Source organism: Peromyscus leucopus, chromosome 1 (genome assembly GCF_004664715.2).
Source record: "Peromyscus leucopus breed LL Stock chromosome 1, UCI_PerLeu_2.1, whole genome shotgun sequence".
NCBI lineage: Eukaryota > Metazoa > Chordata > Mammalia > Rodentia > Cricetidae > Peromyscus > Peromyscus leucopus.
In genome coordinates this window covers 45,272,413-45,295,349 of record NC_051063.1, presented here as the reverse complement: position 1 = coordinate 45,295,349, position 22,937 = coordinate 45,272,413, and the positions used below count along the sequence as shown (strand labels likewise).

Here is a 22,937-nt window from a genome sequence, read left to right as displayed (position 1 = left end):
ATCTCCCTAATAGAAATGAAAAGAGAGACCCTCAAAAATACTTGCATAAGGGGACTGGGTTGTAGCTCAGCAATAAAGCACACACACAGCATGCATAAGGCTCTGGGTTTGATTCCCACACCACCAATACTAACAAACAAACAAATACGCACAACACTTACACAAGATATGATGCCAATTCCTACCAAGAGAAGTATAGAAATAATAAATTAATAAAAATATAGTGTGTTTAGAAAATGGAATGTTATTCAGCTATTAAAAAACAAATTATATGTACATGGAGGAACTGAGTGTATTTGTGTGTGAATGTCTGTGTGTGTGCAGGTCATCATGAGAAAGGAGGAAAATATCTTAAGAATGGAAAGAAAGTGAATAATGCAATATATGTGGATGAAAGCAGAGACTATCAGGAGGAAGGAGATAAATGATGAAAAAAGTAGAGTGTTATATATATGTATAAGTATATGTATATATATATATATATATATACACTATGATGAAACCCATTACTACGCTAACCTTAATTTTGAAAGAAGTAATGAAAATTTAAAAAATAAAAACATGGAAGAGTTTGAAAGCACTAATGAGTCAAAGAAGCAAGATCCAAATATGTAAAACCATATATGTGAACTTCAAAACCTTACAAACCCAGTGCATGATAAAAGACACAAGATTGCCTCTGTGAGGAAGGGCTTCTGGACTGAAACCGGAGTAAAGAAACTGTCAGGGATGGTGCTGTAGTCTATATGTCTATTTGGCTGATGGTTACAAGAATGTGTGTCAAAATCCATTAATTTGGTGGATAGGGAGATGGCTCTGTGGCTAAGAACACTGACTGCTCTTCCAGAGGACCCAGGTTCAATTCCCCAAACACATGGCACCTTACAACCCTGTGAAATTCTAGTCCTAGGGATCTGATGCCCTCTTCTGGCCTCTGTGGACACAACAAACATGTACAGGTATCAATGCTGGCAAACACTCAAAAATACAAGATAAAAATAAAATCTCAAATATTTCTTAAAAATCTCAATTTGTATATATGATGCATAAAATAGTTTTTTCTGTAGGCTTTTTTTTTTTTTTTTTTTTTGTCTTTTGTTATTTGAATCAGTCTTGCTATGTAGTGACTGGACTAGAACTCAATAAATCAGCATCCTGAGTGTTAGGATCATATATGTGTACCAACCTGCATGGCATACTGGAGAGGGGGAGATTCCTGGAATGACAGCCCCAGTGTGTGCTTGTTGGAACTAACAATATAATGTAAAAGAGGGATGATGGATCCTTCCGTAGACACTGCTTTCCTACACATCGGTGATGACCCTGGGTGTCCTGCTTAGTCTCTGAATGGTGCTGATGCCAGTAAATACTTCACAGAGCGGCAACCAGGAATAAGTGTTCAACAGCTAGTGGTCTCTGGCGCAGCAGCATACCATCCTCCAGAATCAACATGGCCTAAGCACAGGCGGCCATGTGCCATAAAAAACAGTCAGTGAAGAAAAACAACAGTTTGACCCTTCAAGTGATTTCAGGTCTTGACTGACCCTTGCTTCTGTAACATGATCCAGGAAAAAAGGACTCTTCCTGTTCTAATCATCTACAAACGAAAATATGCAAAAAAGCTGAACACGGGGCACACTTCAGAACTGTTCCGTTTTCTTGACACCTTCCCAAAGTCGTTCTGATACTGGTGCCCAGACGGTGGTTGAAGCACCCAGGGAAAGCACCCAGCTCCAGCTCTCCCTGGACTACAGAAATGTCCTCCAGGAGTCAGTCAGGGGCTGCCAGGGCAGAGGGGCTGCTAACCCTGCCTTCTGCTCAAACAGGCAGAGACCAACGGCCTGCTCTCTACTTCTGAATGAGCAAGCCCTCACCCACTGCATGGACAAGCCATTTTTTGTATCTATAAGTTCAAAGTAATGAAAGCCAGGCAGTGGTGGTGCACACCTTTAATACCAGTGCTTGGGGGGGGGGGGGGGGGGGGGAGCAGAGACAGGTAGATCTCTGAGTTCAAGGCCAGCCTGGTCTACAGAATGAATTCCAGGATAGTCAGGGCTACACAGGGAAACTCTGTCTCAAAAAAAACAAACAAAAGAACAAAATTCAAGGTAATGCCTGGCTTTCTGAAAAGTTGCGAAGGGAAACCTCTTCTTTCTTCTTCCTTCTCCTTCTTTCTTTTTTGGTTTTTTGAGACAGGGTTTCTCTGTGTAGCTTTGGAGCCTGTCCTGGAACTCACTCTGTAGACCAGGCTGGCCTCAAACTCACAGAGATCTGCCTGGCTCTGCCTCCCGCCATGCTGGGATTAAAGGTATTCGCGGCCTGCCGCCGCCACCCGGCTGAGAAACCTCTTCTTATAGCACACATTTAGAATGAAATCCTGTGGCCTCTGGCATAGCACTGTGGGTCAGAGTAAGAGCTATCTAACTGAAAAGTACTTCTCTATCTTTCCTCCAACCAAGGTTGAAGATACTAGGCATATGGGACTATTAACTCCGAAGGCAAAATTTTATTTACATTAACAAATCTATACAGTTTTTATGCCCCCCAAATTCAAAAGCCAAAATCACATATTCCTTCACAGGCTTGTTGCTTTGCCTTTGTAACAAACAGCTCAGAAAAGTATTTATTAAGAGTTGCAGCCTGGCCGGCAGAGACACCTCCAACTCCTTGACCTCCCTCACAGCATGGCTCTGGTGTCTCTCAGTTCCCGTCACCTTATGTGCGTCAATCCAGAACCCCAATACCACTTTGTGACTAGAGATCTTAAGAACATATGTACATACATACATAGTAGACACGAACTTATTAAATAATAAATTTATTTCCTCCTTCATATTGCTAACAGTAGCTCAGGTTTAAGCAAGTTAGAAAATCTGAAGAAATAACACCTTTTGGTTTACATGAAGCATATATAAAAATATCTATTCAGAAAACAAATATTGGATAATTACCCCGCTCACCTATCTCTGAGAATGCCAAAAAACAAAAACCAATCAAGCTATAATAAAAGACCTGCAAACTGAATGAGGAGGCAAGATAATTTTGTTTTGTTCCTTTTGGCATTTTAGGGAACTGACGTGTGCTACTGAAATTTAAGTCAAAGTTATGGTCAGAAAATGTGAGTGAAAATGTGCAACTACTTAAAGGCATTCTTCAAACAAAACCTGCTTTGTGCTTAGAAGAGTTAACAGCAATAAAGATTACAAAACTCCCTGATTTTTCTAGTAACCGTTCGACAATAGCAAGAGGTATCACGTTGGAAGTGTCAGTATACCAAGCATTTATATAAAAAGGATCAGCACAGTAAGAGCTGCAGTTAGTTACCGTCTGATTCTCTGAAAACCCCCGAAGCATAAAATATTTGCTTGCTGGCCCATAGCTTTAAGCCGTAATCAATAACCCAAATAGCTCTTGTTCATTGAATCTAGAACAGCGTGAAGTGCTAGTTAGAAGAAAAGTGTGAAGTGCTAGTCGTCTGGGTACCCGCTGCTCACCACATTCACTGCAGCCTGATGATGAAGCGGCTCAGGAAGGTATCACTACAAAGAAAACGTAAAGTGGCCAGAAAAACGTAAGGATGCCCTCATATGGCAGAGGCCAAGGGCAGACAGGGAGCTTCTTATACAAGAGATGTAATCTGTGATTCAAAGTGCCCATAAACAAACATAGGATACAGTGTGGACTTGTTCAGTACAGAGGCAGGAGCACTTCTGCTACTTCATGCAGTATTCAACATGGACGAGCAGGTCTCGATGTTCATTGGCTGGGTACTGTACACTGCACTTGGGACATTCCACCAGGCTGTCGTTGAGTCCAGCAGTGGGGCTTTTAGGTGAGGAACCTTTCACTCTGCTTTCAGGCTCTCTCTGGAGTGGGAAGGATTGCTCTGGGAAAGCAAACCCATGTAGCTGCTTCTGCAAAACAAATTTCAAATGAACACTGTTTGAACGGAAGACTGAGGGCTGGGCAGTTTCAACTGCTTTGTGCACCCTCTGCATGCTTCAGCCCTGCAGGGAGCTTAGTTTGGATTTCTGTTCATTATTGTTTTAATGGTAACATATAAGGTAGTCATGAATAACTTGGGTAATTTAACTACTCAGGAAAGTAGTGAGTTAGTGCTCATATAGACAGACTGTGCTTAAGGCACAGAGTCAAATGTAAAAAAAAAAAAAATTACTTTTTTAATTCAGTGTACAAAATAATGGGATTTATCATGACATTTTCAAGAGTGTGTATACATTTGCCAGAAGTAAATTAAGAAATAAAGAAGTACAAAGTTCCCAGCACCTGGGAGGTTGAAGTGGGAAGATGGAGATGTTCGTTGGGGAGTGTTTCACATCCTGGGGAGTAAAATCATAATGCAGAAAAGAGAGCAGCAACGAAATCCTACACAGAATGGAGAGCAGCAGAGAATTTTAGTAGCTCAGATAGGTTACATACACAGATGACCAGGATGCTACATACCTTTGAGACTTGGCTTTTTCATTTCTTTAAAGAAAATTTAAAATAGTCAAGAAAGCGTAAACATTCATATTTTATAGCACATTATGAAGATATTTATTTTATTAACATACAAGTTATAAATTACTTTAACAACTGTTTTTTTCTCCTCTCCCTTAGAAACTAGGAGTTGTTTATAATATTCTCCATTTCCAAATGTTCTGCAGTTCAAGGACAATATATAAATGTGCACTAATAGGACATCTGGGCACATTCACAGACACATAAATGCACACAAACTCATCAGAAATATGAAAAAGGAATGCCACGATGCCCTATTTTCTACCTTCTGCCCTCTATGCAAAGTACTGTTGGACATCTCTAGAATGGCAGTGCCCAACCTGGGTAGGAGATGATCCCAGACACCAGGAAAGTAACTATGAGCAAGAGCTTCGTAAGGCCCCGCCTTCTGAGTCCTGCACTGGTGCTGTAAGGTTAGGTGCCACAGAGGAGGCAACTATGATTTGAGATAAGTTCATTTGAGGCTCTATTACTGGTTTGGGAACTGAGCTGACACATCAATGAAGAAGTAGAAAAAGAGAATGAAGAATAAGTTTTATATTAGCCATTCAAAACTTACCAAGGATTCCAACTGTGTTATTTGACTTCTTGCTTTTCGGAGTTCCTTAAGAATCACATACAGTTGATGCTGCATATTCTGGCGGTCAAGTTTTTCATTTTCAAAGTCTAGAGTACAGGCCTGCATCTGGAATATGTAAGAACAAGGCAGTTAAAACTGGTAGATCCTGCCCAATTGTAGACGAATTGCTAAACGGTCTTATTAATAAAAACCCAGAGCCAAATACTGGGGTAAAAAAAGCTGAGAGAATGGCCGGGCAGTGGTGGTGCACGCCTTTAATCCCAGCACTTGGGAGGCAGAGGCAGGCGGATCTCTATGAGTTCAAGGCCAGCCTGGACTACCAAGTGAGTCCCAGGAAAGGCACAAAGCTACACAGAGAAACCCTGTCTCGAAACGCCCCCCCCCCCAAAAAAAAAGCTGAGAGAAGCCGGGTGGTGGTGGTACACGCCTTTAATCCCAGCACTCGGGAGGCAGAGCCAGGTGGGTCTCTGTGAGTTCGAGGCCAGCTTGGTCTATAGGGCGAGATCTAGGCCAGGCACCAGAACTACAGAGAAACCCTGTCTTGAGGGAAAAAAAAAGGTGTGTGCTACCATTGCCTGACTTCTATGTTTAATATAGTGGCTGGCTTTTTCTCTGACCCTCAGATAAATTTTATTGGGGGACACAGATAAAATATCACCACACCTAGTTCTCTTTATTGACTGTTTAGTCTTTATTAGCACAAGAGAATACTTGCTGGGCCTGCTTATCAAGAACTCATCTGAGCATATCAAGATTATTAGTAAAGGAAGTTTATGGTTAAAGAGCTGCTTTATGAACTAGCAAAGCCAAGGCCTAAGGTATGGATGAGTGGAGGGCAGTTTAAGAAGTTGCTGGAGTTATTCCTAACATTCTTGGAATTTTTGGTGGGGGTGGGAGATGGCTACTCCCTGGTTTGAAATATCTTAAGAAATTCTATTATACATTGTGAGAATAAATGGTGTCCACTCTGCTTGAACTCACAGGGTGACCTAGGAAGAGACCCTGTTAGCCTAGAGTAGGAACTACAGCCATGGAAGAGCAACATTTGCCCAAGCCAACCTGTCAGGAAAACCGCCACCACACCTTTAAGAATCCAGTTTAGGGTGTACGCCTTTAATTCCAGCACTCGGGAGGCAGAGCCAGCCGGATCTCAGTGAGTTCGAGGCCAGCCTGGTTTACAGAGCGAGATCCAGGACAGGCACCAAAGCTACACAGAGAAACCCTGTCTCGAAAAACAAACAAACAAACAAAGAATCTGGTTTAGGCTAAGAACAGCTGTAGAATATGTGAGTGGTACAGAGTCTCTAAGAAAACCATCTTGTTCAATAACTTTCAAGTCGTTCTCCATAGAACAGTATAAACACCGGAGTTCTGTTTTTTACCAGCTGAATGGACTTCCGAGCATGCCCAGTAAGTACCTGCTGCTCCAGCAGAGCTACCCTGGTCTGCTCCTCCTGGTGCTTTAACAGAGACTCGTAGAGAATTCGGACCTGGAGGATGCAAAGACAGCCAGCATTATCCCACCTGCCTCTCCTCACTAGACCTGGGACAGACAAGGAACTACATCGCAAGTCCCACTTCTAACTAGGACAACACCTACTGAGCGGGATGAGTCATCCCAGCTGGTTACTTGAGGCTTTCCACTTAAGCAGGATGAGCAGTATCATCCCAAATGAAAGTTCCCTAAGCAGCCAGACTGAGTGAGGAACACTGCTCTGTGTGGCCACACCCCTTTCCTGGAGGCTTTGGTAGAATAGCAAGGAGGGAATGTGTCAAAATGGGAAGTAAAATTTCCTTCTAGCTGTTTAACCTTTCCCAAATGTCACAACTCACACCTACAGGTCAAAGTTTAGCAAAGTGAAGACGAAGGAAGAAGATATTAGGATTACTGACTCTTCCTCAGCTCTCAACTTCTGCAGGATGTTAAAAATTACAATTTAGTAGCAATAACCTCCACTGGCATCTACTTAGTTTACAAAGTGCTTTCATATTACTCAGTTGCCCCCCACAAAATTTGACTAGTGAACACTGTGTGAGACAAGCATTTTGCTGCAGGCATGTACTCTGTCTACAGTCCAGCTGTGAATTCCAAACACTGTTCTTTCTAAGGGACTCTGGGAATTCATTTGAGCACATCAGCACACTCATGAGCACAGCCTAGGAATCAAGTGGATTCCTCTCACTGCCTTTACTTCGCACACAATCTACCTCTTCACTCAAGCCTTCGCATGTGTGGTGTCCTCCACTGAAGGGATTCCCAGAGTCACTGTGCGGGATCCCACTGTCAAGTCTCTAAATGCCACAGCCCCTTTCTTCTCACATCATCTTGTTTTAGTTTCCTTGGCTTATCTGTTTATTTAGTACTAACTCGTGGTCTGCTTCCATGCTAGACTATGAATGCCCAAAGGAGGCAGGGACTGGTTCTGCTCCTTGCTGGCTCCCGGGTGGTCTGGGTTCCCTGACCTTGGTTGAAATCTGCAGAACAGAGACCTCAGTGGCTGGCTCACCTGAGATAAGAGCTCTTCAGACTTCCTCTTCTCCTCTTCCAGTTTTCCCTTGAAGATACTGCTCTCCTCCCTGAGCTTCTGGATCTTCTCTGTCTTATGTCTGTCCTCTTCCAGCTGCTGGATGTCTGCCTTTCGCTGAGAACTCAACAGCTGATTTAAATCTTCAACTTCTTTTTGACTTTCTTCATATTTTCTCCTAAACTCATCAAGTTCTAAACGCAACTGAGTTACTGTTTGTCGTTCAACTTCAAGATCCTTCTTGGCATTTTCCAAGAGATGATCATATTTTTGCTTCTCCTCTTTAAAATAAACTGTAACAAACAACATTACAATGCATTTTGTAATATCCCAAGAAGTTAAAACTTCAAACATATTCATACAAATGAGACCTCAGCATTTCTTCAGCTTATAAAATAAAGAGTCAGGAGGTGGGGGCTATGGCTGGCATTTGAGATGGTAGATCTTTTCTTCCTAGCTCACTGCCTGTCAAGCTTATTTCTTTATAAGCTGTTAAATATGACTCTTCCTGGCCCACCTTCTAAAAGATGTTGTCTAACTCTGGGGAAATGAATGTAAGGGAAACTGTAGAACACTGGGCAGAAACAGCATCATGGGTAACTACTCAAGCTCACAGCAAGGATTAAATGGTTGAGGCATCATCTACAAGGCCTGTTCTTTCTCCTGGATCTGATACAAGAGCCAAAGGCAAGCAAAGCGAAATGACGACTAATGCCAAGTATAGTAGCACACACCTATAATTCCAGCACTTAGGAGACCGAGGCAGGACGACCGCTCTGAATTGGAAGCTAGCCTGGGCTACATTTTAAGTACCAGACTGCCAGGGCTATGTGGAAAAACCTTATCTCAATCCATCATCCTACCCATTTACCCCCGCAAAAGGAAATTGGTGCCCAGGTCAGCTCTGGAGGGACTGAGAAGAACTTTGAATGGGAAAGGTGTTCATGTAGGGAAAATCACCCTGACTTCAGAACTAACTCTGTGATGGATGGCTCTCTCACCTGTGGCCTCTTATATCTGGAAACAAGGGAGAAGGAAACAGACTTGCCAAGTGCTATTTCTTACTTCAAGCGTAAAGGACATGATGTTATTTTACTTTCTAACACATATCTACATAAAAGAAAAATCTAAATTTGATGACTCACTCCTGTTGGAAAATGTCAGGCTTATCCCAAAAGAGCCCTTTTATAGCTCAGTACCTTCTGATTCCATCTTTTTCATCTGCTGTGGGAGTGAAGCAGCGGCTGCTTCTGCTCTCTTTTCCAGCTCAAAGATCTTTGCTAAAAGTCCTTTAACGTAGGCCTCTCGCTGCTGGTCATACACAAGCCACTGCTGGTTTTTCTCCAGAGCCTTAGAGTGAATGAAAAATCAACAGCAGAATAAAAAGCCCAGATCGTAATATGTGTAAGGAAGTTCCTATGACATTATCTTTTCCAACACACACAATATCTTATGACTTATAAACTACTCACAGGCAGCCACTGCATGTCCCTTTAGAGTACAGGAGGGTCAGTTTCCAGGGGATTCATTTTGTCTGTATGCCGCCTCCCACACACAGCTCCCTTTGTGTTCATGTACACATCAGTGCCTGGGAACCAGAATGCCCCTGGGGCAGATGCACACATGAGCTGTTCCAATCTCACATCTAGAAAGAGCTTTGATTCTAAGTCTCTATCCTTCACTGTTGACTCTTGGAAACTTAACCAAATCAAAATAAAAGGAGTTTGTCAGGCAGCCAGGCATTCCTAGAAAACACATACTGCTCCCCTTGCCACCTCCACCCCCTTTGCTAGGGAAGGTGGTAGTTCTGCTACTGAAAATAGGGCATGTTCAAGTGAAAAGCTACATTCCAGAAGGGCCAGGCTGAAGCCTGTAACCCCAGCACTACCGGGCTAAGCCTTGAGCCGAAGACCCGCCGCCTATGTGCTGCGGCCTTGTCCCTAAATAACTAAAAAGCTGGGTGTGGCGGCACACACCTTTAGTCTTAGCACTGGGGCAGGGGAATGGGCAAGAGGATCTCTGTGAGTTTGAGACTAGCCAGGGCTATATAGTGAGACACTGTTTCAAAGATAAAAATGAAAAAATAAATAAACAAGCTAGCTAGGGAAGACCACGAAGCTGCTGTTAATGGGGAGGGGGACAAAGTCTAGAAATTCTAACACAATATAAATATACAATGAGATTACAACTCCTATCCAATCTACTTGTTCGGTCTAATAGGAAAGAATTGTCTCCTCTTGTTCTACGATCCTGAGAGGCTGGAAATACGCCTTAACAATTATTTGTGCAAAAAGGTCATGCACATCCAAACCTGCTACCATGTGCATGTTAAATGTTTTGGGTAAAGGGTCCCAAAAGACACATACATGGTGATGTATGCCTTAAGCCTAATATTCTTTCACAGTGGCCAAACTACTCTGGATTGAGTTCTCATGAGGACCTCCAGCTCATGCTCAAATTCAGTTCTAAAGAACACCGAATGTTACCAGGCCCAGTGGCACACATCTTTAATCCCAGCACTTGGAGGCAGAGGCAGGTGGATCTCTGTGAGTTCGAGGCCAGTCTGGTCTACAGAGGGAGATCCAGGACAGCCAGGACTATACAGAGAAACCCTATCTCAAACAAACAAAACAAACCAAAACAAAAGAACACCGTGTGACCCAGAGAGCACATGTGTATATCTAACTACCTATAAATTACAATGTTACATAGTAAAGACATCTAATTTTCTATCAAACTTTGTATTTGTCCATCTTTAGGAAGTACCAATACAAATAATTTAAATCTACATTAGATGGTCATCAATGTTTTTCAAATGAACTTGTTCATACTTTACTCAAGTACATGAACTAAAAATTTAAGATTTCAGTTACAGGCAATTTACAATTGCTGGGGAAGAACCAGTCTTTCCCAGAGATGAGCCCCACTAACTGGCTATCCAATATCAAGTGATGAACCCTAAAAACATATACATGTGTGTAACATTAAATGAACTCATCAGCCTGGCGGTGGTGGCACACACCTTTAATCCCAGCACTCAGGAGGCAGAGCCAGGCGGATCTCTGTGAGTTCGAGACCAGCCTGGTCTACAGAACAAGATCTAGGACAGGCACCAAAACTACACAGAGAAACCCTGTCTCAAAAAAAAAAAATGAACTCATCAAATTGTATTTATATTCTTTAAATGTACATATACATGGAACAGTAATTAAAGATAAAAACCTTTTTAAAGAAAAGATTTAAGAGGTAATACTCAGAAAAGCCACACGATGGCGATGTTACTTAACAAAGTAAGCTCTTCTCGCCCCTACCTCTGCCTTGCCTGGCCTGGCCTTGAACTTGAGATCCTCCTGCCACAGCCTCTCAAGCATAATATTATGGTCTAAGTCACCATGCCCAGCTAAGGCAAACATTCCTTTTCTCTCCAATTCTTTTATATGCATCCACCCTTTCTTCTACTATTAATGATCAGATTAGAAAGCTCCCATTGAACATAGATATAGGTTTGAATTTTTAGAGACATCATCACATTAGCTATTTCTTCTAACTTTGTGTCTACACATACAGGAGGCATGCACTAACATGTACCTTAAAAAAATATATGAAGTGCATGGAAGTGCATTCCACCTTTGGCCAGGGATCTGCTAAGTACTCTGTGGATAAAAATTTCAAAATAGATCAAAATGCAAGCTGTACTGGAGGAATAAAACATGTGAGTTCATCGATAAGACTGGATTAGGGACGGTAGGCTAACCAGAAGTATTGTGTCCATGTTAAATTTATTAAGTTCCTGTTTAAGATATAAGAAATGCATATGTAGGTAGGGCTAAGTAATTACAGATATGTGCAGCTCCCCCTTGAATGGCTCAGAAAAAGAACTTTGTGTATTTGTGTAGGTGAACGGTAAGAGAAAAACACAAAAAACGGGATTAAAAAGTGTGACACATGGTTACATTTAGATAGAGTATAACAGTGATACAAGTATCATTCTCATTCGTAGAACTCTTCTAATAATTTATATTTTCTAAATAAAAAAATATTAAAATTACACATCTTCTCTAAGACAAAGTAAAAATCCAATTTTGTAACATTAAGACCAAAACATGCCTACTGTTTTCAGCTAGTTATTTGGTTGATATAGTTTGTACAAAAATGATAACAGTTTTGATATTTGACAACATCTATGGCATTACTGATAGCTTCCTGCAGAAAGATTATACTTCCCAGCTAGGCAAGCCAACTCCAAAAGGGAAGGAGGACTGAGGCAGGGAAGTTAATAAACACATGGTAGTCATTTCTGCCTATCTTTTTCCATGGGCATTCTCTCATGTATGGCACAATCACCCATGTGAGTGAGTTCATGTCCCTTCCAAAACATGCATGCCACACAGCAAAATGCTATGAGGGACAAGGTAATCTATTACACTTAACTTGGAGGAGCCCCAATTAGGTTTGGGGATCGCCATATTGGTCAAAGATTCCAAGAGCTTTCCACTGGCTAAGATAGACTAAGAACTCTGGAATTCTCCACTGGCCAGTTAGCTGAAAGCTCTGAGGACCTTTCACTGGCCCTATGGCCTATCTGAATCATGTGTGACAGAAGTAGAGGAACACCACCTATTTATGGGACATATGGCTCAACCACCCATCAATAAATATATAGTCCTGCCTAAGGTCAGACGCGCCTCCCTTTCTGCCTTTATCTTAAGATGCCTAAGAAATCTAACAATTATGACTAGGTAATTATTTCAAGCTGTCTGAGAGACCTAAATGGTGGCTGAAAAATAAGAAACATACACATGCATTCTAACGCTTATTTTACTTTACTAACGCTAATTCTCAATAAGATAAGCCTCCTTAGGCACTCCTCTGGGAACTCTGAGATGGAATTAGTTTCCAAGCTCTCACAAGGCGAACATGTCAGTGTAGATGAGGAGTGAGTGAGATGTCTCTTTCCCACTCTCCAAGTCTGCCAACTACAGTTTTCCTCCTCCTCAAAGATTTGCTGAGATCTTCAGGAAACCAGGCCTGAACTGCCTGGAGCTCTTCAGAAGTTAGAATGATCCAAGTGTGCTCCTGGGACCAGCAGCCACAGCAGGCCAGAGGTACAGCCCCACCCCAGACCCATTAAATCCAAATCTACATTTCAAGAAAACCATCTAGATAAACACCACTCAGTTTAGATTTAGCCTGAAGGTGAATTGAGTTAGATTTTACTGCATTTGAGTAAGTCTTTCTCATGTAAACAGAGTGCCCAGCCAGAGGAAGCAGAAGAGGAAAGGCTATTCCTTTCAAGAAGTGGCTGGAAACTCAGCGTGACAGAAGTAAACAATGAGAAAATGAAAGGTGTACAAAGTAAATTACCTAAATACATGCATCTACTCAGTAGGTACTAGTATGCACAGAGGGGCCAAATTCACTGTAAAATAAAACCCATTTATAATTTTTAAAATTATATTTATTTCAATTACCTCCAGGTAAACACTTTGATAAAGGTACCATAGCACCCGGTATAGACACTCAAGATATTTAAATTCTTCTTTTGAAAGTCAAATAGGCTTCAAGGGACACTTGCTAGATTAAACAAAACAGGAATCTTAAGGGCATTCTTATCAGTATCAGGGTGGACACACCTGTAGACACACAGGTAATGTTTCTGTAATCAGAATAGCTATCTAGTGATCTATTAATTAAAATCAATAACTTTATACTTCACATATTTAATCTGAAACCTGAAAAAATACAAATAGTCCTGTGCCCTCAGTTTATCCAATTTCCAGCAAAACTTACTTGTCCATTTGTAAGTTTGAAGTAATAAACCTTTCTGGTACATCTAAAGTAACCCTCACGTCTAATTCTAGAGAACTACTGAATATTCGTGTGTTTCCTTTCCAACTATTCTCAGAGAAAGACTTGAAGATAATGAATATATAACAAATAGATAAACAAAAAGAAAAGCATAAATTAAATTACATTATAATGAGCAACCATTTGGGCAAATTAGATTTGGGTGAAAAAGTATGCTGCTAAGGTAGTTGGAAGCTTATTTCTAGAACTTTCTAGTCTATGGATACCCTTGACAATGATCTCAAACACTCAGTTCTCCTACCTCATTAGATTTGTTTTTTTTTTAAATCATAACACTAATGCTTCCAATTTCTATGAAATTTAAGAACATATGAATTAGTCCTCTTTATCCATTGTTTAACCAAACAAACAAACAAACAAACAACTTACATCTTTCAGCTGCATTTCTTTTTCATGAATACTACTCATTGATGAGTTGAAGCAGTTTGCAGGCATGCTCTGTAAATAACCCAACATCAGTTAACACCATCCACTCAACAATACAAGTTTCATTATACTTAGTTCCATAAAAGTACAAATTATTTCTCTAGACATCCCAAACTCACCTCTGTACTAAGCCAGGGGAGAATTACCAAGGGACATTGGACAGAATTCAATTCCCTGGGAATGCGCTTGAGCTAACAGTTCTCAACATGTGGGCCCCGACCCCTCTGACAAACCTCCATCTCCAGAAATAGTTACATGATGATTCACAACAGTAGCAAAATATGAAGTAGCAATACAAATAACTTTATGGTTGGGGATCACCACAACATGAGGAACTGTATTAAAGAGTGGTACCATTAGGAAGGTTGGGAACCCCTGTCCTAAGTGATCTGGAAACCCTGAGACTTCAGACCTAATTTTATTCTGAGAGTTTTTGGATCCCACAATCCCCAGAACCTTTAATGCATATAAATAGCCCACCGAGTTTTCACCAAAAGGAGTCAAACAATTCAGCTATTTCAAAGAAATAAACCAAACTGTCAAAGATTAAAAGTTTGAGTATAGGTTGAGTATTCCTAAACTAAAAAGGGATGGGACTAAACTCTAAATGTGAAATTCATTTTTTCTTTTTTTCTTTCTCCTTTTAGTACAGGGTTTCTCTGTATAGCCCTGGCTGTCCTGGAACTCACTTAGACCAGGCTAGCCTCAAACTCAGAGATCTTTGCGCTTGCCTCTGCCTTCCGAGTGCAAGGCATGCACCACCACTGCCAGGCCGTTTGTTTCATGTACACATTACCTGTAGACAATTTTACACAAAACATTTAATGTGCCTGGATTCTGGCTGTGACAGTCATGTGAGGTCAGGTGTGAAATTTTCCACTTGATAACATTCAAAAAGTTTCAGATTTGGGAGACTATAATAATATTAATAAGTACCTCTTCAAATAGATTGCATGGAACTCAAAACATACTTTCATAACAGCTCTCCTTTCTTCATTCTTCCATAGAGGAAAACCGAGTGGTAATAATCCCAGATTAACCAGCAGACTCTAAAAATCCTGCTTTTCAGGGTTTGGGGGATTTGGGTGTTTTTCTTAAGCATCCATAAGGAAAGTCCTATGTGGGTGCTGGGGTTGTTTGGGAAGGCTGAAGAGCCTTTAGGGGCGGAGTCTTGCTGGAGGATGTGGGTCACGAGGGTCAGCCTTGGAGTTTTAAGGCAGGGCTCCACTTCCTGTTCTCCCCTGCTTCCTGAGTAACCATCAGGCCCCCTGTTCTTGCTGCCTTCCCCACCATGACAGAACGATCCCCAGACCATAAGCCAGAACAAACCTCCCTCCCTTAAACACAGCGACAGGAGAAGTAACTAATACAGCACTCCACCACTGAGAAGTTACAACTCAAACTTGTTCTTCTACGGACAGTAATATTCAAAGGCCAAAAGAACCAAAGGTTTGGCCAATAGGTAATTTCTGCAAGGCACCTGGTCAGTCATTATCATAGGACATCATCAGTGCTCTTAGCTCGGTTTTACTGATGTGAAATCAAGGCTTATAAAAGGAGACTGACCAAGCTACTCTAACACTGTCTCTCATCCCCCAGAAGCTAAGGCAATCACTCAGTGTTACATGATATCAGCTGGCAAAATCAAGATGGAGACTCAGGTGATTTTACACAGATCCTTGTTCATTCTATGACACAGTTCCTCTCAAACAAGAGGGAGAAGAAATGTATGTGCAGTTAGGGAAAAATCTATTTGGTATAACTTTTTATCTCAAATACGAAAACTAACCCAAAACTTAAACCTAATGTTTATACAAACTACTGAAATAAAATCTCAGCAAAATCTTTCTTGACTTTTGTAGTTACAGCACAGACTGTCTTCTGAATAGTCTTCTGGGTGAAACAACAGTGTGGGAGAGCAGGGAACTGCATTGTTTTTAATTTATGGAAGAAGACTCAACTAAAAACCAAAAAGAAGTGATCTGTAGGTACACTAAGGTTCTATATCATTTCACAAACATTAAAAAACTCATTATTCTTCATAAGAACTATAAACTGTAGCAGACAGGAAAAAGCTCTGAAGAAAGTCTTAGCACCTGGGACAGATGGAGGGCACAGGCCTTGTCTTCCAGTTCAGAAAGTCTTTTGGTTGTGGCGGACAGCTGCTTCTTCAGGACATCTGTCTCTTTGGATAAGGACTCCAGCAACTGCTGCTTCTTGTCACATTCCTTCGCTTTCTCCTCCAGTTGCTCAAGTAATGAGGAAGAACTGTATCTGGCCTTTAGCTGGTCTTTGAGTCTCTGTATTTCTCTGTCCTTCTCTGTGAGGTAATAAACGTTCTTCTCTCTCTCAGCTTCAAGAACTTGAATTTTCTAAATAGAAACTGAGAAGACTCTTAGAACTCAGCCAAGTCAAGCATCCAGCTAAACAATGCATTTCCATACATTTATGAAGCATTTATAAAATATTTACTACTTATCAAATTTGATTTTATGATAGATATCAGGACCAAAAATATAAGCTAAAGTTCAGTGCTATGCTCGGACAGCCCTTACATTAAGGGCAGCTGTGCTCTAGTTAACACGCACACACCCTGAAGAGGCAGACACAGAGGAAGACCCATCTGTGTCAAGGGTGGGGGGAGGAGGCTAAATCAATGCTTATCACATTACTGTGGCAAAAGAGGGAAAGAGACGAGAAAAGGATAAAAACGGTCGTCAGAATGAGTAGGCTAACAGGGCAGCAGCCAAGATGAATGATTAAAATGGGTTTCTAAACCTTTACAAGGAAACCTGAACACTATTTAATACTTTGAAATTGATAAACAATTCAGGGTATCTGAAATGCATAGATTTTTTTTTTAATTTAGTGAACTAACAAAAATAAATAAATAAATAAAATCACGAAATATTTGAGAAAATATTTTCTCTTCAACTATATATAGGAAAGCGAAGATGTGAGAATGTCACAGTATTCTTCCAGTATCCCAAAAAGCATGGAAATACCATCCAGTTCCAAGTTAAATAGCCAATAAAAATTTATAAACAGTAAGCCAGTATGTTTTACAATCTTAAACACAGCATGCTACGGCTTGACTATGATTCCTCAAATTTACTTAACCCTCACTGTACCAATGTATGAGGCGATGGGGTCATGAGGGCACGACCCCATGAGTGGATTCACAGGGCTGCCGTGGGTCACTTATCAGTTCCAATGAATTCAGCCCTGGTCCCCATATACTTCCTATGCCTGCCTGGCCTTATTTCATGCGATGACACAGCTTGAAGACCCTTATCAGATGCTCTGTGCTTTTGGACTTTGCAGCTAAACCAATCTCTCTCTCTCTCTCTCTCTCCTCTCTCTCTCTCTCTCTCTCTCTCTCATTACCTAGTCTGTAGCACTGTGTTGTAACAACACAAAACAGACTGATATTGTATAAATTTTTTTTTTTTTTTTTTTTTTTTTTTTTTTTTTTTTTTTTTGGTTTTTCGAGACAGGGTTTCTCGGTGTAGCTTTGCGCCTTTCCTGGAACTCATTTTGGAGACCAGGATGGCCTCGAACTCACAGAGATCCGCCTGGTTCTGCCTCCCGAGTGCTGGGATTAAATGCGTGCGCCACCACCGCCTGGCTCTGTATAACAAATTTTTATCAAAAATATTAATGTTGGGGCTGGAGAGATGGCTCAGAGGTTAAGAGCACTGGTTGTTCTTCCAGAGGTCCTGAGTTCAATTCCCAACAACCACATGGTGGCTCACAACCATCTGTAATGAGATCTGGTGCCCTCTTCTGGCCTGAAGGGATATGTGCAGACAGAACACTGTATATATAATAAATAAATAGATCTTAAAAAAAAAAAAAGAATATTAATGTAATTAAGATAAATAATCAGCCGGGCGGTGGTGGCGCACGCCTTTAATCCCAGCACTCGGGAGGCGGATCTCTGTGAGTTCGAGGCCAACCTGGACTACCAAGTGAGTTCCAGGAAAGGCTCAAAGCTACACAGAGAAAGCCTGTCTCGAAAAACAAAAAAAAAAAAAAAAAAAAAAGATAAATAATCAAAAAGTTACATGATGAATGCCAGATTAGCTTATTAGTTTGGTTTCAATATGTGAAAGAATACATTAAGTGCAATGACATATGCCTATAATCATAGCACTTAAAGGTGGCGGAGGGGAACCAGAAGTTTGAGGTCATCCTCAGCCAAACAGCTCAAGCTCCAGACCAACCTGGGCTACACGAGACCCTATCTGAAAAAGCAAAACAAAACAACAACAAAAGACGTAAGGGTCTGAGTCTGGAGAGTTGGCTCAGCAGTTAAGAGTACTTGTTGCTTTTGCAGAGGAACCATATTTAGTTCCCAGCACCCATATCATAGCTTATAACCATCCAAACTCCAATTCCAGGGGATCCTATACCTTCCTCTGACCTCTGCAGGCACCAGGCACACATATGATACACATACATACCTGCAGAGAAAACTCATACACATAAAATAAGGTAAATCTTTTTATAGTAAGGAAGAAAAACAGATCATAAGATCACAGCATTATATTAAAGGTACAAAACTACTCATCACGATGTCTTATTTCTGAAACAACTTAATATCTGATAACCTCAAAACACATACTCAATAACATTTTAAAAGAGCGAATTAAAGTATGTCTGAAGGTTGGTAAAATCAAAGTAGGAATTTAAGATTCCAAATTCAAGATCAACTTCCTAGAACTAGAAAGAACAGGTCAAACAAGGACATAGAAGAATGAGAACGCAGCATCAGAGAGCCAAATGCACGGCTTTCCAGAATGTGTGCACCTTTAAAGGACTCTGCACCACTTACCTCCAAAAGTCTGCATTTGTCTTTATCAGGCACTTTTCCTTTCCCACTTGTGATTTCATCCAGGGATGTTTTAAAGGCTGCGATTTCTCCCTTAAATTTCTCTAATGCAGTGTCCGATTTGGAGCTGCTAGGCCTTGACCCCCACTTGCTTTTAATTAAATCTTTGGGACTTCTGGAAGACATCTTTAAAATGATCTGTGAAAAATAGATAAATAAATACAATTTTTAAATTCAAATGCAATTGAAGTCTGAGTTTAAACTTTTATATTTCAGGTCTGGAAGAGGCCTTATGGCCTATTTGCTCTAAACAGAAGTGATTTATACAAATCAGTGGGATCCATAAAAAAACTGAGGAAGATTTCTGGGGCATTGTAATGATCCTTAAAAAAAAAACAAAAAAAAAAAAAAAAAAAAAAAACCTCAGTTTGAGAGTAGATTTTGATATAGTCCAGGCTGGTGTGGAACTCACTATGTAACCAGAATAGCACTGAATTCACAATCATCCTGCTTCTGCCTCCCAGGTACTGGGGTTATAGGAATGCACCACTACGCCTGGCAATGTTCTATAAACTAACAGAAAGTTTTTGTTTACAATTAATGGAAGGGTCCCCAAACCTCATACTTTCAAGGAGATATACCCAAGAATAAAAAGCTGGTGGTAATCTAATTTTCAGTTTATGGGCATTATAAGTCATTAACATGTGTCCTCTGTTTTAGAAGGCATGTCTAATTGAACTCTATCTTAATAGCCTTTTGAGAGTAAGGCGGGAAGAAGGGAGGAAATCCAACATAAGACATTTATAGAAAAAGAGGTATAATACTGAGATTTCGGGATGAAAGGAATTAGCGGTGGTGGCGCACGCCTTTAATCCCAGCACTCGGGAGGCAGAGTCAGGCGGATCTCTGTGAGTTTGAGGCCAACCTGGGCAACAGAAAGGCACAAAGCTACACAGAGTAACCCTGTCTCGTTAAAAAAAAAAAAAAAAAAAGAAAAGAAAAAGAAAAAGAAAAGGAATTAAGGAGTCACAGAAATAAGGATATGCTTCATATCTGCTAATAGTACTAGATGACAGTTTAGAAGCAAATGTGTAATACAAACTCTAGCAGCCAAATGTATAGTAAAATATACTGTACAAATAGTGTATAAAATAGTTCTTCAATAAGGAGATTAAAAACAAACAAACATTTTCTACCTTTTGTATGCCCTGAGATAAAAATGATGGCAGTGTGATTAAGGACTCTAAAAAAAGAGACCATTAATGCATTCAACAATTACTACACAGCCAGGCATGGGGGTGCGTGCCAATAATACCAATACTCAGGAAGTGGAGGCAAGACAACCAGTAGTTCAAGGACAGCCTCATTTGCATATGGAGTTTGAGGGCTGCCTGCACTGCACAGAACTGTTTAAACAAACAACAACAACAAATTACTACAAAGCCTATTTACCAGGTAGCCCAATAGGGACTGGGTATAAGCTGGTTAAAGCAACAGGAGGAAGAGGAGACACCAAGGTCTCTGCAGCCAGGAAGCCTTCAGGACAGTGAGGCAGGCAACAAACTACAACAACAGAAACACAGATTCACATAGTCTCAAACTATGTGAAATAATCATAGTCATAAAAGCTACCAACAGAAACAGGGAGATCCACTTAGGGTAGTCAGTGTAAGGTCATCCTGCATGAAATCAGCCTAAAAATAATAGAACTGTAAAGACAGAGTCGAATAAAGTCTACATTAAAGCATTCACCCTCGATTTTTGCCCATCATCCCGTCAAAAACTAAGGCAGCTAGTCCACTCCACTGAGGCAAATGCAGTTATTATGTCTCAGGAACCTGCTACCACAAAAGCTTCTCCCTGGGCTTCTGTTTATGTCACAGGGAGGACTTGATACCCTGGACTGGCAGAAAGGAAGCTACCAAGTCATTGAGACAAGAATGGAAGACACACAGATCAACACAACTTGGAAGAACCCTCAGGACATTTGCTTCCTAACTCTTGCAGAGGCCGCCTAAATGACTAGGGCTCCTGGCTCTGGTCTAGACCGACCTAGTCCACTCTTCCCCACGCATGCAACCCTGCTACCACCGAGGTCTACCACCTTCCTTTCCCAGTATTTTCCACTCCATTCATTCATAAAGTCTCTTCAGGAACTCCGCAGTCCCGGTGGCATCTTCTTCAGGAAGCCCTCTCTTAACTCTAAGAAGGGCCACAGAATTCACCACACAGACACAAGCTGGTAGTCACTGGTACCTGCTCCCAACATTTTTTTCAGTCAATAATTGTTCAAAAGAGCTGTATTTTATTATTTCTTTTCTTTTCTTTTCTTTTTTTTTTTTTTTTTTTTTGGTCATCCAAGAGCTGAAAGACAGATGCTCGGAAATCTCTGGACTGGAGGGACCTAAGACATTCTGGTCAGGAAGAGACCAAAGAAGCCTTTCCATTCAGTAAATCGCACCAATTGTCTACGGGAGTGGGGGGGGAGGGGGCAGGAGGGAAAGAGGAAAATAAAAACAAAGAGAAGCGCTTGTTAATAGCAAAAGGCCGAGCGCACGAGAGACCTGCGTCAGGTCGCTGGCCTCCCGATGCCTCTGTTAGGGAAGCGACAATACCGCAAAGTTGAAAGGGATCGAAAGGATGACGGTCGAGGTCGGCTGGCACCCAGCGTGGTGTCTCTCAGGAAACGGGCATGTATTCCAGCGAGCCGAGACGGAGTCCTGAGGCCGTGATCTGCCCACCGATGCCGCCTCCTGTGCGGTCCAGTCCGGCCCTGGGGCTGCGGGCCCCGGCTGTCCTCTCCACCCTCCCCCGCCAAGGCCGGGGCCACTCAGTACCTGAGACCAAACACAGCGCTCGCGCAGCTGCGTCAGACCCCCTGCAACTCTCCAGCCCGGACACCGCTTCCGGGAGTTTGAATCCCGCGGCGGAGGGGCGGGACACGTCACTGCCGGCTTGGAAAAGGGCGGGGCGAGAGAGGGCGGGGCGAGAGAGGGCGGGGCCTGCAATCTGAGCGAGGGCGAGGCGGGAGAGGGCGGGGCCTACAATCTGAGGGCAGGCGAGAGAGGGCGGGGCCTGAAAGCTGAGCAGCGGAGGGCGGGGCCTGCAATCTGAGCGAGGCGAGGCGGGGAGGGCGGGGTCTGCAATCTGAGCGAGGGCGAGGCGGGAGAGGGCGGGGCCTGTAATCTGAGCGAGGGCGAGGCGGGAGAGGGCGGGGTCTACAATCTGAGCGAGGGCGAGGCGGGGCCTGGAATCGAGATTGGCGGAGAGAGGGAGGAGCCCAGGAGCCTGAGGGCGGGGTCTGGAACCTGAGGCAGGCGGAGCGAAGGCGGGCTCTGGAATCTGGGGGAGGGCGGGGCGGGGCGGGGCTTGGAAGTAGGGGGCAGGCGGGGTAGGGGCAGAGCAGGAAACGTAAGGGCCGGCAGGGCTCAGAGCGGGACTGGGGATTCTGCCTAACCCGAACTCTTAAGAAGGATTGCATGGGGCGGGGGCAGGGGGAGGTTGTGGGTGGAGGGAGGCGGGTAGGGTAGAGTCGGGGTGTGGGGGTGGTAGGGGCGCGGCCAAGGACAGACTCGGATTCTGGAGCTGCCTGTTTTGTCTGCAGGTTCCGACACCGCTGTTCTCCATAGGACGAGCTCTGTGACCCTCGCCTGGGAATGACTAGTGGTCTGTGTTCTTTGAGAACCAGTTTTCCTCTGTGTAAAATGGAGCCCTGTCATCTCCGGGATAACTGGATTCCCCAGGGAAGCACGGCTTCCTAGTCTTCCCGGTGGACCATTCGCTTCCCTGCCAAAGTCAGGGGCGGAGCAGGGGCGCTGATAGACTCTCCCAGTTTTCAAACTGAGATTGTGAGCCCCGGCGGTGACTCCAGGTTGCTGCCTACGGACGGATGTGTCTTTATCGGTCAAGTCTGGGTCTTGGTTGGCGTCCTTGGGAATTTTATTGTTTGCTAGGGCGTGTCTTTCTTAGACGGAGGGTTATATAGTACAATGCCTCTTATTAGATGTGTGACCTTAAGTACAACATTTAACCTCTGAGCCTCAGTTTCCTGATCTATCTTATAGAGTGGCTGTGAGGGTCAAATGATAGAATCCATGGGAAATGCTTAGGGTTTAACAAATGTAGTGTGCCAATTAAAAGGCGACAAACCCTCGTCTTACTGAGTCAAGTGGATGAGAAAGCA

At 42.4% G+C, this 22,937-nt stretch overlaps 1 protein-coding gene across 3 annotated transcripts; it reads right to left on the bottom strand.

Annotated features, from left to right (window-relative positions):
- Positions 1-2,801: 2,801 nt before the first annotated feature.
- Cep55 (centrosomal protein 55) lies at positions 2,802-21,691 on the bottom strand. Of its 3 annotated transcripts, none has more exons than XM_028882904.2 (9): positions 21,592-21,691; positions 18,758-18,952; positions 16,017-16,292; positions 13,864-13,932; positions 8,826-8,976; positions 7,609-7,919; positions 6,520-6,591; positions 5,081-5,206; positions 2,802-3,914 (listed from the first exon to the last, which is right to left on the bottom strand). In XM_028882904.2, the coding sequence occupies exons 2-9, from the start codon at positions 18,938-18,940 to the stop codon at positions 3,714-3,716; spliced, it is 1,389 nt and encodes a 462-aa protein (XP_028738737.1). In that variant the 5' UTR covers positions 18,941-18,952; positions 21,592-21,691; the 3' UTR covers positions 2,802-3,713. The 3 variants fall into 3 exon arrangements, with proteins under 3 accessions (XP_028738737.1, XP_037062506.1, XP_028738738.1); XM_037206611.1 differs by having other exon boundaries at positions 21,319-21,665; XM_028882905.2 differs by having other exon boundaries at positions 21,370-21,665.
- Between the last annotated feature and the right edge of the window lie 1,246 nt (positions 21,692-22,937).

Coding starts and splice junctions, on each gene's coding strand:
- Cep55 (XM_028882904.2), bottom strand. CDS start 18,940: ATGTCTTCCAGAAGTCCCAAAGATTTAATTAAAAGCAAGTGGGGGTCA. Junction 16,293..18,757: donor ACAAATGCAGACTTTTGGAG/GTAAGTGGTGCA, acceptor GTTTCTATTTAG/AAAATTCAAGTTCTTGAAGC. Junction 8,977..13,863: donor AAGAAATGCAGCTGAAAGAT/GTAAGTTGTTTG, acceptor ATTCACTCTAAG/GCTCTGGAGAAAAACCAGCA.